Source organism: Sus scrofa, chromosome 3 (genome assembly GCF_000003025.6).
Source record: "Sus scrofa isolate TJ Tabasco breed Duroc chromosome 3, Sscrofa11.1, whole genome shotgun sequence".
NCBI classification, from domain to species: Eukaryota; Metazoa; Chordata; class Mammalia; order Artiodactyla; family Suidae; genus Sus; species Sus scrofa.
In genome coordinates this window covers 93524275-93543594 of record NC_010445.4, presented here as the reverse complement: position 1 = coordinate 93543594, position 19320 = coordinate 93524275, and the positions used below count along the sequence as shown (strand labels likewise).

The 19320-nt window shown below is 54.6% G+C and overlaps 1 protein-coding gene across 5 annotated transcripts in view; it reads left to right on the top strand.

Annotated features, from left to right (window-relative positions):
* TTC7A (tetratricopeptide repeat domain 7A) overlaps window positions 1-19320 on the top strand; it is a 134360-nt gene that overhangs the window by 48388 nt on the left and 66652 nt on the right. For all 5 annotated transcript variants that reach the window (XM_021087552.1, XM_021087553.1, XM_021087555.1 and 2 more), the window contains 3 exons: window positions 6999-7077; window positions 7694-7851; window positions 8440-8503. In XM_021087552.1, coding sequence (XP_020943211.1) covers window positions 6999-7077; window positions 7694-7851; window positions 8440-8503 — 301 coding nt within the window. The remainder of the gene's footprint in view (window positions 1-6998; window positions 7078-7693; window positions 7852-8439; window positions 8504-19320) is intronic.

The window sequence follows — 19320 nt, the reverse complement described above, 5'->3', positions numbered from 1 at the left end:
TGAGAACCTCTGTCTGAGCCCAAGGTACGAGAGGCAGGAGGTCAGGGTGAGATTGGTCCGCAGACACTTGATATGGGTCACGTTTGCTAGGGCAGCTCTGAAGTCTTTTCAAGGGCTCCAGAGCCACTTCTGCTGGTTAAATTCACCCTCTCTTACCTGGGCTCTTGAGGTGTTTGGGAAGGGGCAGAAACCCTTCTCTGTGTTCAGAGAGCTCATGGCCCAGCACGTGTGTGTGTGTGTGTGTGTGTGTGTGTGTGCATGCATTTGGAGGGGGTGTGTGGGGTGGGAAGAGCCCAGCCCTTCACGTCCCAGGCCCCCGCCCCATCCCAGGGCAGGATGATGACCAACCTTCCTTAAGGGGCTCACATCCCAGTGGGGCGCTGACTGCATAGGAGCCAGCGCTCTGTGCCAGAGGAAGAGAGGGCAGAGAGGTGGGGTCCTGCTGCTGCCTGGGACAGGCTGGATCTAAGGAGACAGTTCATCCTGGGGGCTGGTGCAGTGGGCCTCCTCCCACCCCCGGGCTTGGGCGTTGCTGGGCCGTAGAAGAGGTCCCTGACGGCTTAAGGGACAGGAGGAGATGGGGGGACCTGTTTCTGGGCTAGAGTCTGAGGGCTTGAGCTCATTCCCCCCGTGGGCAGGGGGTGGACCCAGTCCCCAGAGGGGCCGGAGGAGCTCCTTCTGAGTGTGGGGCACTCAGCCCCAGGGGCCAGATGGCCACAAGCAGGGCCTGCTCCCAAGGTCCCTGCAGTTGAGGTTTGACATAATTTAAAGGGTGTGGTGTTCTGCCCTGCACTATGTGGTGATGTTTGCTCGGCCTCCGGGCACTGCTGCTCCTTTAATTCTGGGCTTCAGTGAGACCTGGCTGCCACTTACTCATTCACTGTCTGAGGGACATTCATTTTTTCCAAGGACCTTGTCCTCTTGATCCAGTAGTTCATTCCCTCAGACAACTCCTGCCGCTTGCTCTGTGGCTGATGGCAGGGTCCCTAACTGACCTGGGATTGCAAGTACTTCCTGACCGTCAGGAGTTGGGAGGCCCCTCCCCAAAGGCAGGGACCCGGGATACCTGGGGTCCACTTCCCCTCGCCGCCACCAGAGGGCAGCCATGGACTCTGGTTGAGCCTCACCCCAGGCAGTTCTGCGGTTGCCAGCTACCGCACCTGTCTGTTGGAGGAGGCACCTTTCTGTTGGGAGAGGAGACAGGGGTGGGGGGAGTTGGGGGCGGTGGCAGTGGCAGCTGGGCTCAGGGTCCTGGCTGTAGGAGAGGCTTGGTTCTCTTTCACATGATGCAGCTGTGGGGGTGACGCAGCACGAGAGGCTGGCAGCGATGCAATGCCAGCAAAGCTCTTGGTGACCCGACCTCCCTAGGACCAAGGCTCCGGGCATTTCCCAAGAAAAGAACGTGAGCCTGAGCCGGCTTGGCTCTCTCCCCTAGAACGGGCAAGGGGCCATCTGTCTTTGGGGTGGTTTTTTCCCTTTGCTTCTCCCTGGACCTGCAGAACCCATGGTTGGCTCAGGGCCGGGAGTGAGCTTGAGCCAAGTGTGTTGAACTAGGTGGGCTGTGTGTTTTGTGCATGTTCTTTAAAAATAAAAATTCTTTTTTAATTACTAAAGCAGTAGGTGCTCATTGTACCAAAACCAAACAATAGAGAAGGGAGTGTGTGTTTTCTGAGGGAGTTCCCCAGGGCTTGGCAGGGTGTGCAGCTTTATGAAAACACTTTTCCTTTCTGCTGTGTGTGTGTGTGTGTGGAGGGGGCACCTTAGACGGCCCAGCCTGCTGTTGGGTGTGACCCCCTGAGGGGTGTGTTCAGTCAGCAGTAATTTTTATTCTCAGCAACCACCCAGTATCAGCAGTTGGGGGGGGACCGGGGGGAGGGCAGGAGACAGACTGCTTGAAGGGGCATTCAGGGACCAGAATCACCCAGCAGCGAAGCCCAGGAGAGTCTGGTGGTCCCTGTCAGGCTTTGGGCACAGGGAGACTTTGGAGGCCCATCGAAGAAAGCATCCTTCTAGCCTCTCAATGCACAGCCTTCATTGCCCGTACCGCCCCCACCTCACTAGAAAGGTCCCCTTGCCTGTACGTCCTCAGGGCCCTGCAAAAGAAATGTCACCGCCTCTTTCTGCGGCTGCGAGTAAAGAGGAGAGCTTTAGGTTTTGAACTGATGATGCGGGTCTGTAGCAGGAGGGACGAACTTGCTAACCGTTTGAACTTCACCTGAGCTTGTCTCCTGACTCAGCCCTCCAGCCGTTGGGATCTGCCAACTGGCTGTGCGTTTCTGGGCCTTTGGCTGGAAACCTCTCATACACAATGAGCAGTGCCAGCCCTGAGATGGGGGCTTCTGGCCAGGGTTGTACGTGCCAGAGTCTGTTTAGGTTCCATTCAATGAAAAATTCCACACACTTTTTCCTTCTCTGTTTCAAATGCAACCAAATCCCGCATTCCACAAAACATTGGTTGTGCACCTACTGTATGCAAAACATTTTACCAAGCTCTTGGATAAATCAAGAGCATGGCTAATTTTATAGACTGTGCAGGGCTGTGAATGAGCTATTCATTCACTCGTTTGGTCTCTTAATTCATTCCCCCTGAATTAATTGAAAGCCTGCTGAGAACAGGACACTTGGTATACAGTATCCAGGCTCTTGGTATACAGTAGGCACTTTGTAAAGGCTAAGTCAGTGGGATCCTGGAGGTCAAATGGCCAGGAAAGGAAGGGGTAACTGTGCCAGGTTGGAAAACACACACTGTCTTTCTTGAGGGTCTGGTTAGTTAAAAGGGAGTAAACTCTGAGCCCCTTGGTGCCTGTGGGGAGGGCACCTCTCCCCTTGGGTGAGTGATGGCCGGAGAAGGCAGCATCTTGCAGGCTCGGATTTTCCCACTGGAAAATGAGGGTTTGTTTATTCCATGATGATGTCTTTCTTTCTTTCTTTTTTTTTTTTTTTTTAGGGCCACACCCACAGCATATGGAGATTCCCAGGCTAGGAGTCTAATCAAAGCTATACCTGCCAGCCTACATCATAGCCACAGCAATGCCAGATCCTTAACCCACTGAGCAAGGTCAGGGATCAAACCTGTGTCCTCATGGATGCTAGGCAGATTCGTTAACCGCTGAGCCACAGCAGGACCTCCCATGATGATTTCTTAAGTGCCTTTTACGTTCCAGGCATTGCGTTGGTACCCAGGAGTGTGACGCTGGTGGTTGCAAAGACTGGATGAGATGAATGAAGTGCTTTGGAAAATCTGCCCCCTTGCCTGCTGCTGACCAAGGAGGGGACCAGGGGAGCCCGCGTGGCCCACCTGTGGGCCCCCCTAAGATGGGCTGTTTCTCTCCACCCATCCCCTCTCGCCCATCTCCTCTCTCCCTCTGCTCCAGGCCAGCTGGGGTTTAGTTGAGTTGGAATCCCTGGCCTCCTGGCTTCTCCACATGCAGACTGATTCTGGGCCAGGGCCCTGTTGGGATAGTGTTAAAAGTGGCAGCTTTGCTCAGAAAGGTCAGCGTGAGCAACCAGAACAAAGGGACCTTTCAAGCCGGGAAAGCCCCATCTCTGCCTGGCACTGGCAGTGTAGACCTGGGGACAGGATGACTCAGGCTGGTGGGAGAAACCCCAGCTAGTTTCCCACTTCCCAGAGGGGCGCGCTGTCATTCCTGACAGCTCAGGATGGGTTGGTGCCAGCGGGGATTCCAGATCTCTCCTGTCTGGCCCTGGCCACCAGAACCTATATTGGTTTTTCTCTTTACCTGCATTCAGTAAAAATTGGAGCATTCCTGCTGTGGCTCAACAGGTTACAAACGTGACTAGGATCCATGAGGATGCGGGTTCGATCCCTGGCCTCGCTCAGTGGGTTAAGCTAAGGCATTGCCATGAGCTATGCTGTAGGTTGCAGATGCGGCTCCGGTCCCGTGTTGCTGTGGCTGTGGTGTAGGCCGGCAGAGGTAGCTCTGATTCAACCCTCAGCCTGGGAACCTCCATATGCTGAGGGTGCAGCCCTAAAAAAGCGTACACCTAAATAAATAAATAAGTAAATAATAAATTGGGGCTTACCGAAAAGATATATAAGGGTGATTATAGATTTTGAAACGAGTGAAAATGTACAACGTTGGGGGCGCAGGATCTTGTTAAGTTGCAGTTCTCATTCCTAAAGAGTGCTTGTTGGGGGAGGCAGGGTCCCTGGGAGTCTGCATGTCTCCCAAGCCCCCAGGTGACACCCATGCCAACCTGGTCTGGGAGCGCTCTTTGAATGTGGATGATGTAGAAACTAAAGGCAGAGAGGGGAGTAGTGGCGCAGTGGTTAATGAATCCTATTAGGAACCATGAGGTTGCAGGTTTGATCGCTGGCCTTGCTCAGTGGGTTAAGGATCCGGCGTTGCCGTGAGCTGTGGTGTGAGTCGCAGATGTGGCCTGGATCCTGCGTTGCTGTGGCTCTGGCATAGGCTGGTGGCTACAGCTCCGATTCGACCCTTCACCTGGGAACCTCCATATGCCGTGGGAGCGGCCCAAGAAAAGGCAAAAAGACAAAAAAAAAACAAAAAAAAGAATAAATAAAAAAATAAAGGTATAAAGGGAGGACAGTCCTTGCCTTGCAGTGGGAAGAAGGAACCGCAGTCCCTTTTGGCTCAGGCTTCCTGGTAGCAGCCTGGGCCAGGCGGCCAGGATACAGGCTGGCAGGGAGCACACAGGGTGGAAAATCACCCCCAGGTCTGGGTTGCTCCAGCCTCCTCTGGCCCTGAGGGACTGCCCCAGGGCCCCCTGCCCTCAGTGGCAGCACCCAGACAGGAGCTGTCTCTTAGGGCCCATGGTGCCCTGTGCTTCCTGTCCCTCTTGGTCTTCAGAAGCTCTAGGCAGACCAGGGACGATTGTTGGGACTCTGACTGTATCTCACAGGTCTCTGCCTCCTCCTCAGCCTTACAAACGGGTCTGAGTTTATCATGTTGCACGTTTGCACATTTGGGGCTTGCTGGTCTGAAAGCAGAGACTTCCCAGAAGGCAGAGCATTGACCTCCTATCCCTTTGTAGCTCCAAGCGCCAAAGCTCCCAGGAATTGGTTTCCCGCATGAAAGTTGCAGGAGAGGCGCACGTGACTTTCCTGGCCGCCCCCTTTGGCTTCTCACCCTCCATGATCTTCCACTTCTAAATTTGCCGGCCTGGCAGCCTCTGCTTTCCCCTGCCAGCTGTGATCCTGGGAATACCCCAAACAAGTGAGAAGGGGCCATCCTCAGACATGAGCTGAGCTTTAGGAGCAGGCAGGAGCCCTGCCCTCTGGGGATGCTCAGTGTGAAAGGGTCAGCTTGTAAATGGAAAAATGACGGCTATGCCAGGCTTGCTTCAAAAGGGGATTAACACCGGACAGGAGCTATGCAGTCCGGAGGAGTAGCCATGGGGAGGGCCTGGGAAGGCTGCAAGAAGGAAGTGATATTTTTAAGGATGAAAGGGGCAGGGTTCTTTAAGGCAGTAAGGGAAGCCTGTGCCAAAGCTTGACATAGGGAACTGTGGAGGGTTGTTCAGAAAGGATTGAGTGGGGAGTTTCCATTGTGGCTTAGTGGTAACAAACCTGACTAGTATCCATTAGGTTGGGGGTTCGATCCCTGGCCTTGCTCAGTGGGTTAAGGATCCGGTGTTGTCGTGAGCTGTGGTGTAGGTCGCAGACGCAGCTTGGATATGGTGTTGCTGTGGCAGTGTCGTAAGCTGGTAGCTGCAGCTCTGATTCGACCCTTAGCCTGGAAACTTCCATATGCCACAGGTGCAATCATATATTTAAATAAAAAAGAAGAAAGAAAAGAAAAAGTTGAGTGGTATGAGATGGGAGAGAGGCAAGGAGCAGACCCAATACCCTGAGAGGCCGTGCGGAGGGTCTAGACTGGGCTCTGTGAGCCTGGGGGCACCGAGCTAAGGCCAGCATGGGGAGGAACAAGCTGACTTGTGCAGGTCAAATAAAGCCCTTAAGGGACACAGGGAGCAGTTTTTCAAACTCAGGCCACACCCTTGAGTAGGTTGCAAGATCTGTTCGGTGGACTGCCGTTAGCAGGTTTAGAATGGGGAAGTAGGAAGAGACATAAAATAGAAAAAATCAGGCTGGAATGCATTGCATGTGGTAGAGTGAGTAATGCGTCAAGAAACTGCAGTTTCCTCTAAGCAATGTGTGCATGTGCGCTGAGTGGCCTTGTCACATGTCTGTCACTACGGATCGTACTTTCAAAAGCTGGAAAAGGCCTTTAAGGCCCAGAGGACTGGATTGGAGGGGGTGAGACCAGCTGTCACTGTCATGTAGGCTCATGGTGACGCAGGCCAGTCTAGGGCTCTGGTGGGAGGGACTGAGAGGTGAGGCTGAATTCCAGTGTAGGCAGGTGGAGGTGGAGAATGTGAGGCTGATTCACATCAGAGAGTCCGACACCAGCCCAAGCTCTTGGACGAAGTTAACATCTTGTTTGAAATACTCGATCGTGGTCCCTTCCTGCTGGTGAACTGGAAGCCTGAGTTTCTGGAGGACCAGGGGGAGAAGGATCTTTTCTACTCTCTCTTTTTGTTACTTTTTTTTTTTTTTTTTTTTTTTTTTTTTTTTTTTTTTTTGCTTTTTAGGGCTGCACCTGAGGCATATGGAAGTTCCCAGGCTACGGGTCGAATTGGAGCTACAGCTGCCAACCTACGCCACAGCCACAGCGACACGGGATCCGAGGCGTGTCTGCGATCCACACCACAGCTCACCTCAATGCCGGATCCTTGATCCACTGAGTGAAGCCAGGGATCGAACCCGCATCCTTATGGATACTGGTCTGATTCGTTTCCCTTGCGCCACGAAGGCAACCCCCTTTCTGTTCTTTGATTGATGGTGTCCTGGGTCTCTAGGCTCCAGGTGTTACAATTCTGACCTTTCATGCCAATTATCGGATGTTTTTAAATAACGCTCCAACAAACAGGCTTCTTGTGTCTGCAGGTTTGATGAGGCTGTCTTTGCAGGAACTAGGCTGGTAATGACTCTGCTTCTGCTGTCTTCTCACTAGGAACATCGTGAAAGGCATGAGAGAGCTCCGGGAGGTCCTGCGCACTGTGGAGACCAAAGCAACTCAGAACTTCAAAGTGGTAACAGGGCCGGGTGCTGGCTGTGGCTGGTTTATCCAGGGCTGATTTCAGTGGGAAGCAGCTGAAGCCCTAGCAGGCAGCCCCTGAATCAGGGAGGATGGTGCCTCGCATGCATGCTTCTCCTCTGACTCTTACAGTCATGGCAGACATTGCTAATCAATCTCCGCATTCCTCTCCCCCGATCCTGGGACACACCCTCAGCATCCTTCTTAGCACAGCACTGTGCACAGTCCCTTGCATTAGATCGGAGCTGAAACCTCCTCTAATTCTTAGGAATTGGTTTACAGTTTTAATAAATAACTTTGGCTCGCTTTCTTGCCCCCATTCGGGCCTGCCTTCTTAGGCTTTTATTCATCCCAATCAGAGCCATCGCCACTCCTCCCTCTAGGATTTAGAAGTGAGAGGGCCAAAGATGAAGTAGGAGCTGTCAAAAGCCAGTGGAAGGGGTGGGGCAGCTCAGTGCTGGAGACACAGAGCTGCCAGGGGGCTCCTTAGGGGTGGGGTAGTGGGCCTCCAGGAGGGGCAGCACCTTGCAAGGGGGCAGACCTGGCCGGGGGGGGGGCACGCTGGGCAGGAGCCAGCCTGTGCCTGCACCTGAGTTCCACCCTCTCTGTAGATGGCGGCCAAGCATCTGGCAGGGGTCCTGCTGCACTCCCTGAGTGAGGAGTGCTACTGGAGCCCCCTGTCGCACCCGCTGCCCGAGTTCATGAGCAAAGAGGAGAATTCCTTCATCACACAGGCCCTGCGGAAACCTCACCTCTACGAAGGAGACAAGTAAGCCCTGCCTGCTCTGGGGACCACGGCAGGCTCATGCCACCGTACCCAGGGTTTGGTCCCCACTGGTGGCCTCTGTCTCTGCCCCATGCTGTCCTCCAGCTATTGTCCAGCTCACTGCCAGGCAGGCCCTTCTGAATCAGCAGGAGCTAAAGAGACTAGAGAAGGCAGATCTCAGGGTGAGGTGGGGAAGGATCCTATAAGGCATCCAAAGGCCAAACAGATTATTTGAGGAGGGGTGGTACCTGCCTACCTTCCTCATAGGCTTAATGCACAGTCTCTCTTGTTTGTGCCAGTAACTGAAGGTGGGGCCTGTGACCAGCCCAGCACAAGCCCCGCTGTTTCCTGCAGAGCTGGGAGCTGGAAGGGACCTCCCCTGTCCTCGCCAAGAGCATCACAGTATTTCCAGCCCTTGCCCGCTGCAGCCTTTTGGACCCATAACTCTGGGGCATGATAAAGAGCTGCAGGTGGGATCCGGTGCCTGTGAATTATGCAGGAGAAGGTCGCCTTACCAGCTGACTCCGGGGCAGCAGGGCCTATGCGGCGGGCCTGCTGTGCTAGAGCCAGGCTGCCATTTGTGTCTTCCAGCCTCTACTGCCCCAAGGATAACATTGAGGAGGCCCTCCTGCTGCTGCTCATCAGCGAGTCCATGGTAAGCTCCCAGGGCTCCTCCTAGGCCTCTGCTCCCGCAGGGCACGGGACTCGGACACAGGCCATCAGGTCCTGGCCCCCACCCCCCACCTTGGGCATGACCCTGAAACGGTCTTCTTGGACCTGCTCCCCACTTCGGGGGATGGGCCTCACTCATGAGATTTAGGTCTGGGTGTTGTGGGCTTCATTCGGGGGCCTGGGTCCTGTCCCCAAATGAGTAGGCCCTGAGCTCCAAGTGCCCACGTCCTGCCTCTGGAATTACCAAAGGTATTATCAGCAGGTCAGCAGAATGTTGCATGGACAGCTCTGTGCTGGGGCTGTGAGGATGGGAGGGCGTGGAAGGAGCGTGTGCTTTCAAGGCAGGAGGCCTGGATTCAGGTTCTAGCCCTGCCACTCTGGTTGAGGCCCTGGGACCTCAGCCCTTCGCCACTAAGACGATAGTAACCAGCAAAGGTAAGGGGCCCGTGCAGGGAGTGCCCGCATGCATGCCACTCTTAATGTGGAGTATCATCTCCTCTGTGCCAGGCCCTGTTCTAGATGCCAGAGAAGCGACAGCACCCAAAACGGAGGAAACTCCCTGTCCTCGTGGAGCTTCCCATTCTAGCGAGGGAGGTGGGCAATAAATGGATTCACCACTCACTTAACCAGGCGTTCAGTGTCTGAGTGCTGTGGAAAAATAAGGCACAGGGTGTGAGATGTGCTGGACAGAGCACACGGGAAATGCTCTCTCGATTTTTTTCCCCAGACCCACCTCTCCTGCCCCTAGCACACACACAGGCGTGCGTGTGCCTTGGAGGCTCGGCGGGGGCCAGGGCAGCGGGTTGGACGGTCCAGGAGGTGGCGAAATGAAGGATGGGGGGGGTCTAGGGGAGCTGGAGGAAGGGTGGGCACGAGCAGCAAGCCACGTGTCCTCTGACTGAGGGCCCCTCAGAGATGATGTGCTGAGGGCCTCCCAGATTGAGAAGTAGTTTTTTTTTAAATGATGCATCTGAGGGAGTTCCCCGGTGGTCTAGTGGTCAGGATTTGGCATGTTCAGTGATGCAGCCTAGGTTCAATTCCTGGTCTGGAGACTGAGAGCCCACAGCAGGCTGCTGCAGAGGCAGCCCCCCTCCCCCCCCAAAAAAACAGATGCATCTGAGAGTAGTGTGTGAAAGTGGAGTTTATGAATCTCTCCAGGAGTTCCCATTGTGGCTCAGTAGTAATGAACCTGACTAGTATCTGTGAGAATGCAGGTTCGTATCCTGGTCTTGCTCCATGGGTTAAGGATCCAGTGTTGCCGTGAGCTGTGGCACAGGTCGCAGACGCAGCCCAGATCTGGTGTTGCTGTGGCTGTGGTGTAGGTCAGTGGCTATAGCTCTGATTCAACCCCTAGCCTGGGAACTTCCATAAGCTGTGGGTGTGGCCCTAAAAGGACCAAAAAAAAAAAAAAAAAAAAGTCTTGGAACAGCCAGAAAATGTCCCTTTGGACACCTGGGACTGTGTGATGCCAGGGTTTGTTTAGACAACTTTGGTCAGTAGGTTGCTTCTGGTGCAGCGAATAGGCAGGAAGAGGGGCGCTGGCCTGGTGGGGGGCAGGAGAATGTTTCCTTTCCCAGCCAGGTGGGGTCCATTCGTGAAGGGCGTGGGTATTTGTTTCCCAAGGGCAACCTGGCATTGTGGTCCTGAAAGGTTTGCAGAGTACCTGCTTATGTGGGGGTAGGTGGCTGCTCCTGGCTGGGGACATCTAGCTGGTTAGGCTGATGTGGAGATAAAGCTACCAAATGCCTGATCTGACTTTCATGGAAGAACTGTGGGTTTTACAGTCTGACCCCGGTTTTATTATTATTATTATTATTTGTCTTTTTGCCATTTCTTGGGCCGCTCTTGCAGTATATGGAGGTTCCCAGGCTAGGGGTCTAATCAGAGCTGTAGCCCCTGGCCTACGCCACAGCCACAGCAACACGGAATCCAAGCCGCCTCTGTGACCTACACCACAGCTCTTGGCAACGCCAGATCCTTAACCCACTGAGCAAGGCCAGGGATCGAACCTGCAACCTCATGGTTCCTAGTCAGTTCGTTAACCACTGAGCCATGATGGGAACTCCCTGACCCCAGTTTTAAATTATGGCACCTCAGCGATAGACCCAGACCTACCCAACCTGTCGCCTACACACACCTCAGCCATCAGGTCAGACTGTGCCGAAGCCGCCTATCCTGGGAAACACAGATCGTTATTGTCACCTTCCTGTGCTGAGGGTTACAGTGTAGTGCGCAGGTTTGAAGTAAAACGGGGAAGATGGAAATAGTTCTTAGGTCCTTTCTTTGCCACGCTGATTATCTCATAGAGTTAGGCATCAGGCTGAGCTATATGAAAAAGAATAGTTTCACTTGCTTCGGTCTCATACTAATATATCCCCACCTTACAGATGAGGAAAGTAAGGGGCAGGACAGGCACATGCCTTGGTCAAGGTCACATGCTAATACTCCTCGAAGCCGCGGTTCAGATCACATCTGTGATTCACTGACTGCTTTGATTCTTAGTTTTCTCATCTGTAGAAGGGCCAAGATCAGATCTGGCCAAGATGAAGAGGAAGGCAATGTTCGGATCAGATCTGGGTAACTTCGAGGATCAAGTGAGGAAGGGTTTTAGGGGTTGGGGGGGTTCTCTGTAAACAAGGATATGGCTGTCCATGTGAGGATGGGCTCTGTCCCCGCAAGCATTTTCTTTTTTCTTTTTCTTCTTAGGGCCACATGTGTGGCATATGGAGCTTCCCAGGCTAGGGGTCCAATCAGAGCTGCAGCCGCCGGTCTACACCACAGCCATAGCCACGTGGGATCTGAGCCTTGTCTGTGACTTACACCGTAGCTCACAGCAATCTGAGTGAGGCCAGGGATTGAACCCGCATCCTCACAGATGCTAGCTGGGTTCGTTACTACTGAGCCACAGTGGAAACTCCCGCAAGCATTTTCTGTGGCTGCTGTTTGATCTGGGTGCCCAGAAGCAGAGTTCACGTGCTTTTCTATTAAAGTCATGCCCCCCTCAAACCCTCAAGGTGCCCTGTATCTCAAAGGTGGCCCACACTTGGAGCCGAGGTGAATTTTCCCAAATATGTGGTTCTCCTCCAAGCAGCAGGTGTCTGGCCACCCGGCCTGCACAGGCGATGTTGCGGCGGGTGGGGTGGGGGGTCTAGGCCTGCTGGCCAGGGGGGTGTCATGGGAATTCCATGTGGCTCTCAAGGCAGAGGAAGCGCTCAGATGCTGCATATGCCGTAGCTGGTGGTGGAAGGCTCTCTTCCGGAGCTGGTTGGTTGGTTTCCTGCTTGCACCCAGCCTGTCAGGCATCCAGAAGCTTAAGGTATTTGAGAGAGGATATTGGCAATGGGCATAGCCTTGATGTCTCATCCGCTGAGGGCTTTCCGCCCGGGATCCAAATCTGGCCACTGGGGCTCCGAGCAGTTTATCAGAATGACCAAACTGCCTCTGACTTGTCATTTACCCTGGTTTTACCCCCTCCTTCCTGGCAGGTCACATTCTCCATCAGCTGTGGGCGCCCCTGCCAACGTCCTGGGCCCCGGCTCTGACCCCTCAGCTGACCCCCAAGGCTCCACCTGGCCTCCGGGTACCAGCAGGGTTTTCTTCATCTCCCTTTTATGCTGTTGGATGTGGCTGCAGCTGATAGGGAGAAGCGGCTAGACGCAGGCGGCTGCCTTGGCTGCTCTTTGGGTTCTCGTAATCCTTGCAGAATTCATTATCCCGCAGGAAAAGCTGTTCCAGCCCTACCCGCGCAGGAGGCATAATCATCGCAGCTCTCCACCTCTGGGGTCTCCAGAGCAGCTGCTGCAGGAGAGGGTGTCTGTGGGTTTCCTGAGCGCGTCAGCCCCTGTTTTATGGTGTAGAACTCAAGGGAAGAAGTGCATGGGGTCTGGGTGTGGACCTGGTCCTAACGTAGGTAGAGCGTTTGTTTTGTGCTCAGTGTGATTGGAATGAACAGGGAAGTCCTTGTCTTTCAAGAGGTAAAGAGAAGCCCCTGCAAATGCTTTCACCGAAATGCAAAGGCCGTGCGTTACTGCTGGCCAAAGGATACTTGTCTTTTGGACCCAGTTGTGAGTTTGGGGGACCAAAAGGACATGTAAAAATGCCCACCCGCCTACCCACCTACACATCTCCCCATCTATCCAGTTTAGTCTGAGCAGCGACAGTCTGCCAGCCGCTCGGCGCTGGAGATACGATGACAAACAGCTAAATCATAGCCCTTGTCCCAGATGTCCCCCCACCTAGTGGAGTGTGTGTGTGTCTAGGGACATGGAGGAACTCTTGGTCCCCAACTCAGAAGGAAATATTTCAACCTGATGAAACCCACATGCGTAGTTTCATTTTCAAAAGAACCGTGTATCAAAATCAGCCTGATTTTCTCAGTTGGGTAGCCAGGAGGTACAGGATTCTGCCATTTCTAATTTTTCTTTTCTTTTTTTTTTTTTTTTTTGTCTTTTAGGGCCGCACCTGCAGCATATCCAAGTCCCAGGCTAGGAGTCAAATCAGGGTTGCAGCTGCTGGCCTGTGCCACAGCCACAGCAACGCCGGATCTGAGCCACATCTGTGACCTACATCACAGCTCACAGCAACACTGGATCATTAACCCCCTTAGAGAGGCCAGGGATCAAACCTGTGTCCTCATGAATGCTAATCAGATTCGTTTGCACTGAGCCATGACAGGAACTCCTTATTTTTTAAATTTATTTTTATTCTTCATTTTATGACCATAGTGTGCTGGGCTTGATGTGGGGTCTTAGGTCCCAGACCAGGGATTGAACCTGGGCCACAGTGGTGAAAGCACCTGATCATAACCACTAGACCACTGGGGAACTCCTATCTGAAATCTTGATCTAAGGCATAAAAAATAGGTGCTACAACAAACTGAATCCTTGGGGCCTTGTTTCATTAGCCAGAGGAGAAGTTAGTGCTGGTGCTTGGCAACTGAAAGGACACCAAGGCTCAGCTCGAGTGAGGCTGGGTGGGTGGTGAGCCTCTGGGCCTTGGCATCCTGCAGATTAACAGACTGACCTCCAAGGCCAAGGGCAGGCATCCAGTGATTTGAATCTTGACTTGGCCATTCACAACCTGTCTAGCCTGGGCACGTTCCTTACCTCCCTGATCCTCAGCTTTCTCATCGGTAAAATGGAGCAAATAGGGTCTCTCCTGAATCAGGTCTCTCTTGCAGTGATGGGGTGGCTGGCATAAGGAAATGAATGTGAAAATGCCTGGTACATTGTGGATGTTCAGTGCGTATTCATTTCATCCTGTTAAATACTTGGTTCTGACTCAGTCATTTTATTTGTCTTTTGTCTTTTTAGGATTGCATCTGCGGCACATGGAGGTTCCCAGGCCAGGGGTCTAATTGGAGCTACAGCTGCCGGCCTACACCACAACCACAGCAACACCAGATCCAAGCCGCGTCTGCGACCTACACCATAGCTCATGGCAACGCCAGATCCTTAGCCCACTGAATGAGGCCAGGGACCAAACCTCATTCCTAGTCGGATTTGTTTCCGCTGCGCCACGACAGGAACTCCATGACTCAGTCATTTTAGAAAACATTTGGGTTCAGGTCTGGTTGGGAGGAAAATTGGTTTGAGGATGCCATTTGATTTAAAAAAAAAAAAAAAAAAAAAAAAAGCTTCCTGGGCTTGATTCCATTTGGGACTTGGCGGATGAGCACAGGTTGTTCTAGCTTCTGGCACCCGGTTTGCTCTAACATGAGGCCCTGCTGTGCTGCAAAGGAAAAGGGTCAGTTAGCGCTGCCAGCTCAGGTCACTGGGGACAGTAGAGGTGGGAGAGCCTTGTGCCCTCACTGGTGGGATGATTTCTGCTTCAGGAGCCCAAGGCACAGGGGAGCAGGGCCTGGCATGGGGCTGGCCAGGGACCCTGGGAGGGTGGGACACATCACAGCATGTTATTTCTTGGCTCTGTAGACTGGCAGCTGGAGATCTGGTGATAATTATGTCTGCTGGTGGGGGACAAGTGACAGCACGGGCAGGCTCTGACAGCATCCTCCAGGGAGGGGCAAGCCCCATGCCAGATGCCGCCAGGAGGCTTCTTCCTGGGGTGATGGTTGTTGGGGGGTGAGTGGCAGACCCTGAGGCTGGTTCTTGACCAGATCAGAGGCAGTCTCCAAGGACAGGGCTGAGCAGAGCCCTGGACACATGTCCAAGGGGCTTGTTCTCCGCAGAGAAGCAGCATCTGGTGCCTGAATGAGAAAGCCCAGCCTTATGTTTTGCTTTGGTGCTTCCCTAGGCAGAGCCATCCCAGGCCTCTGGTGGCATGAACGGAGGCACTTAGAGGCAAGGGAAGAGCCAGAGTGAAGTCAGAATGTCTGTGTTCTAGTCAGGGTCCTGAACCCCCTGTTTGTATGCCTCAGGGAGCCTCCCTGGTCTGTCTGGGCCTCGGTTTTCTCATCTATAAAATCGGACAATAGAACAGGAGCTGGTCGTTGTATTATGAGATACCACTTAGAAAGTGCTCCGCAAGTTGGTTCCCTCCTCCTACCCTGTTTGTTTGCAGGATCAGAGAGGAGAGACGAGGCTGGGCAAAGTGAAGGTCAGTGCCGTCCAGGGCCCTGCAGCCAGCGTTGTCAGAAATGGGGCTGGCAGAGGAGGCCCAGGAGGCTGCAGGTACTCAGGGCAGCGGAAGCTGCCCTGGACTGGCCGCCGGAGGGTTCAGTCTTAATTCCTGGGGACCTTGCACAAGTGTGTTCATCCCCTGGGGCTCGGTTTCCCCATCTGCAAAAGGGGCATCCGTGATTTCATCCCGCCCCTCTGTGGGGTTACTGTGAGGCCAGACGAGATGCCGGCCGTGGTAACTCAGCTCCTAAAACGCATGGCACACGCATAAGGAATGGCTATTTGAGCCAGAACCACCCTGCCTGAGGAGTTTCACATGGGCTGGCCGGCTTTAGGGAATGGAGGTGTTCCTTGTGGGTGTTTTCTCGAGGCCCCATGTTTGCTTCATGGATGGAGAGGCCCAAAGACAATGGGTCATGCTGAATCGTGGGGGGATGAGGTGGAGCATGTTTGGCTTTTCTTTGGCTTTTCCTTTCCTGGCTGGCCAGAGGCCTGGGGCAAATGTCCCTCAGTATGGGGAGGCTGCCCCTGGGAGGACAGCAGAGAGCCCAAGACTAGGGACAGGGACAGCTGCTGAGCCCTGCTTGGGATTAAGTGCACCCCCAGTGGTAGGAGTGGGGGGTTTTGCAGGGGAAAGTGTAGGACGACAACCTGCCCTCCTTCCAAGGCGAGTCAGGAGTCTGGTGTTAAGAACATGTAGTGTCTGTGTAATTTATGTCTGTCACTGCACTTGATCTGGAAGATTTCCTTGTGAAGACACTGCAGTGGTGGAAGAGAAAGAGTGTGGCTGAGACTGGTTCAAGGCAGGCTGCTGATGGGGCTAGAGGTATTAAGCAGCCTAAGCGGGGTGAGCCCAGCAGAGGAGGGAGGGGCACAGCCAGGGCGCCCTGGGCAGGGGCTTGAAGCCCCCAGAGAGACTGAAGGCTGCTCTGGCTCCTGAGCTGCACATGAATTCCTACCGCGTGGACGGCCCCCTTGCTTTTTTCTGCCCCTTCTCCCCCTCCACCCCGTTGCCATGGCTACATACACACCCGCTGCCCAGCTGCCCTGCAAACGCTGAAGTGGTTCACCGCAGCCCTGCCCCAAAACCATGGCAACCTCTCAGCAAACTTCTGCTTTTGGTTGTCCTTTGGGGACCCGCGCTTTCCTCTTGGCACAAGTGCCAAGTCCCAAGGACCCTTGAGAAGGTGCCTTCCCCACTGTCTGCCTGTTGGGGGAGGGGCTGTCCCCAGGCGGAGGAGATGCTCCTGGGATCCCCACTTCTGTGACCCAGTGCTTGCCCAGCCCCGTGCTGGAAATCCACGCCTCCCTCCCACCAGGCACGCATATTCAGAGACACTGTTCTGGGTCAAGGTCAAGGTCTAGGGCAACAGGAGGAAGTTGCCACACCAGGCCCAGAAATCTTTCTCTCTCTCGAATGTCACTTGTAAGTGCCCTGTGTGGGCCTCTGCTGGGGCTGGGAGGCGAGAGTTGAGTGAGATGCATCCTTGCCCTGAGGACTGATGCCAGTGGGGTCCAGGGTTCAGGGTGGGGGGAGGATGAGGGGGGCGCCCAGCCTCCCCTGACAAGATGAGTCAGGGTCAGTGGCAGAAGGAAGGGGTCCCCGAGTTGAGTTGAAGGAGCCAGAAGGCATCCACGTTGACAAAGGGAACAAAGACAGGCCTTGGTGAGGAGCGGGAGCCACAGGAAAGGACTTGGTACCTGCTGGAGAGAAGCTGGCCCGGTGGGCAGGGCCTGGAGCTCAGACTGCCCTGGTGGGGGTGGTGGGGGCTGCTGCACTTGGAGGACAGACCAACCAGAGCTCACTGCCCACCATCCCCTGCATGAGACTAGGCTGCATGGCTGGGTCCCCAGTCCTGGAGGTGCCTGGCAGGGGGCCTACCCCTGTGGGCTGCCTGCCCTGCCCCCTTTCCCCCCAGCCCAGAGGTCTAGGTCAGATTCCGTTCATACGTGTCCTAGGTACTGCTGCTGCTGCCAGTTCCATAGCTCCTCTCTGAGGGCAGGGACAGTCTCCCATCCTCCCCCCGCCACTGCCTGGTGGGACCAGAGCTGGGAAGAAGTTGCCGGAGGTGGAGGAGCAGGGAGGTACATGGCCTGGCACAGAGCGAGTTTTGTGTTCTTCGGTGAGATAGCTCCTGCCAAGGCTCTCCTTAGAATTTCTTCTCTCTTCCTGTTGGTGCCCGTGTGGGTGGATTTCATCAGGAAGGAGGGGGATTTCTCTGGCACTTTCCCTCTCTGTACCTCTCCATTAACCCTTTGGAGCCTGACCAGCTCCTACTTACCAGGCTGGCACCAGTGCCCTTCTGGGCATCACCTGGCATCCCCGGCACCATTTCCTGGGGCAGGTCCCAGGTCCATTGGGGCGATGGGCAGCCCTTGCCTATTGTGTCTGGCAGGGCAGCCACCAGGAACCCCAACCACTGGGCTGAAATGACCCAGAGGGTGAGTCACATCCTTGGGTCTTATAGGCATTTTGGCTTCTAGAAGCCTCTCTGGGAGTGTACTTCAGGCCTGCAGGACAGGACCTACAGTCCAAAGGCCTCTGAAGCCATCACCCTCGGGAGCCTTGGCCCCTGACCTGGAGAAGGGGATAGTGCTCTTGTCCAGAGGGCGGTTGGAAGGACCACCTGTGGACGTGTTTGAATCTGACCAGCGGGCTCTGGGTTTTAAGTGTCAGCAGTTCCTTTTTATTCCTTCAAGAGGGCCGAGTCCTTGGATCTGAGGTCTTTAATGGGGAAGTAAAGGAAGCCGAATCCCAACTCAATGGAAGGGGTTCAGCCCCTTCTGCAGAGGGAAGGGGATGCTGGGAAGAGACCCTTTTGGCAGAGGGGAGAAGAGGCAGGAGAGGGAAGATGCTGGGAGCAGCCAGAGGGTGGGTCTGGCTAGAACCCCGCTTTGCCTCTGCTGAGGCATGGCCCTCAGAGTGGGGGGAGGGGGAGTGTGTGTGTGTGGGGTGTGTGTGTGGGTGCGCATGTGTGTGCGCACGCGCATGCACAGGTGCAGGAGACATGGACTCAGAGCATCCCTGGCCTGACCCCCGCCTTTGGGGAGCCCCGTGACTCCTGTTTAGCTACCCCTGAGCCTGAGTGCTGTCCCCAGGGTGTGAGTGTACAGGAGGGGGTGGGACCACAGCCCACAGAACAGGACCCCAGTTTCTGATGGCAAGATTTCTGGCTTGGTCATACCAAACTCCCCGCTTCAGATGGTATAGAATCACCCACTCCTAAAGCATGTTTTCCCCTTGCCGCTCCCCTCCCTGAGCAGCCCCCTGGTGACTCGGAGCTACAGGCCTCCTGAGTGCGGATGCCAAGCGTGGAGACCTCAGGTTGCGGGGAGACTCCTGGAGAGGGTCAGAGGAGAGTTCCGTAGTTGGAAGGAGTCAGGGGTGAGGTCTGGGCTGGACACAGGGCTGATGAGAAGGAAGTGTGGGGGATCCTTATCAGAGGGGCTTGGGGGACCTGCAGAGGAAGAGAGGAGGTTACAGAGGGGCCACAGCCCAAGCTCCCGTCCTGTGAGTCAAGTGGCCGAGCCACCCACCCGATCTAGTCAGTTCCAGGAATTCTCTGAAGCTCTTTGTGTGAGCGGACGATTACCAGCACACGCGGAGCTCTCCCACGAAACAGCTGCCGGTATCCTCAAAAATGCCAGTGTCCTGGACACAGAGAAGGGCTGTGGGGCTCTTCCAACAAAAGGAGACTCGCGAGACTTGGCACCTGCACGCAGGTGTGATCTTGAGTTGGATCCGGACGTGAGAACACTACCAGAAAGGCCACCCGTGAGACGGGTGGCCAGATCGGAATGTGAGCTGGTATCAGGATAGAAATAAATGTTCCATTTCCTGAATTCGGCATCTCTGTTGATGAAAAGAGTGGCCTCCTGTATTTAGGGGTGAAAGGCCATGTTGCCCTAATTGCCCGCTATTAATGTTGCTGTTATTGTTGGCGAGACAGAGCAGATGTGGTCAGTGTTAGCAGCTGGGTTTACTGCTGTAGGACTCTTTCTGCCACTTTTCTGGAGGTTTGAGAGTTTGCAGAGTAAGGCTCTGAAAGCCAGGAGCATGGTCCATGGCACTGCTGCCTCATCAGCCTGGGCTATGGATGGAGGATTCGCTCCCTCCCCTGCGGGTGGGGAGAGGCTCCGGCCAGTTCTAGGAGTGTGGCCTGGGCCATGGACAAAAGGGTGAAGATCACGCAGAGGCAGGGGCCCTGGGGGGACAGGCACC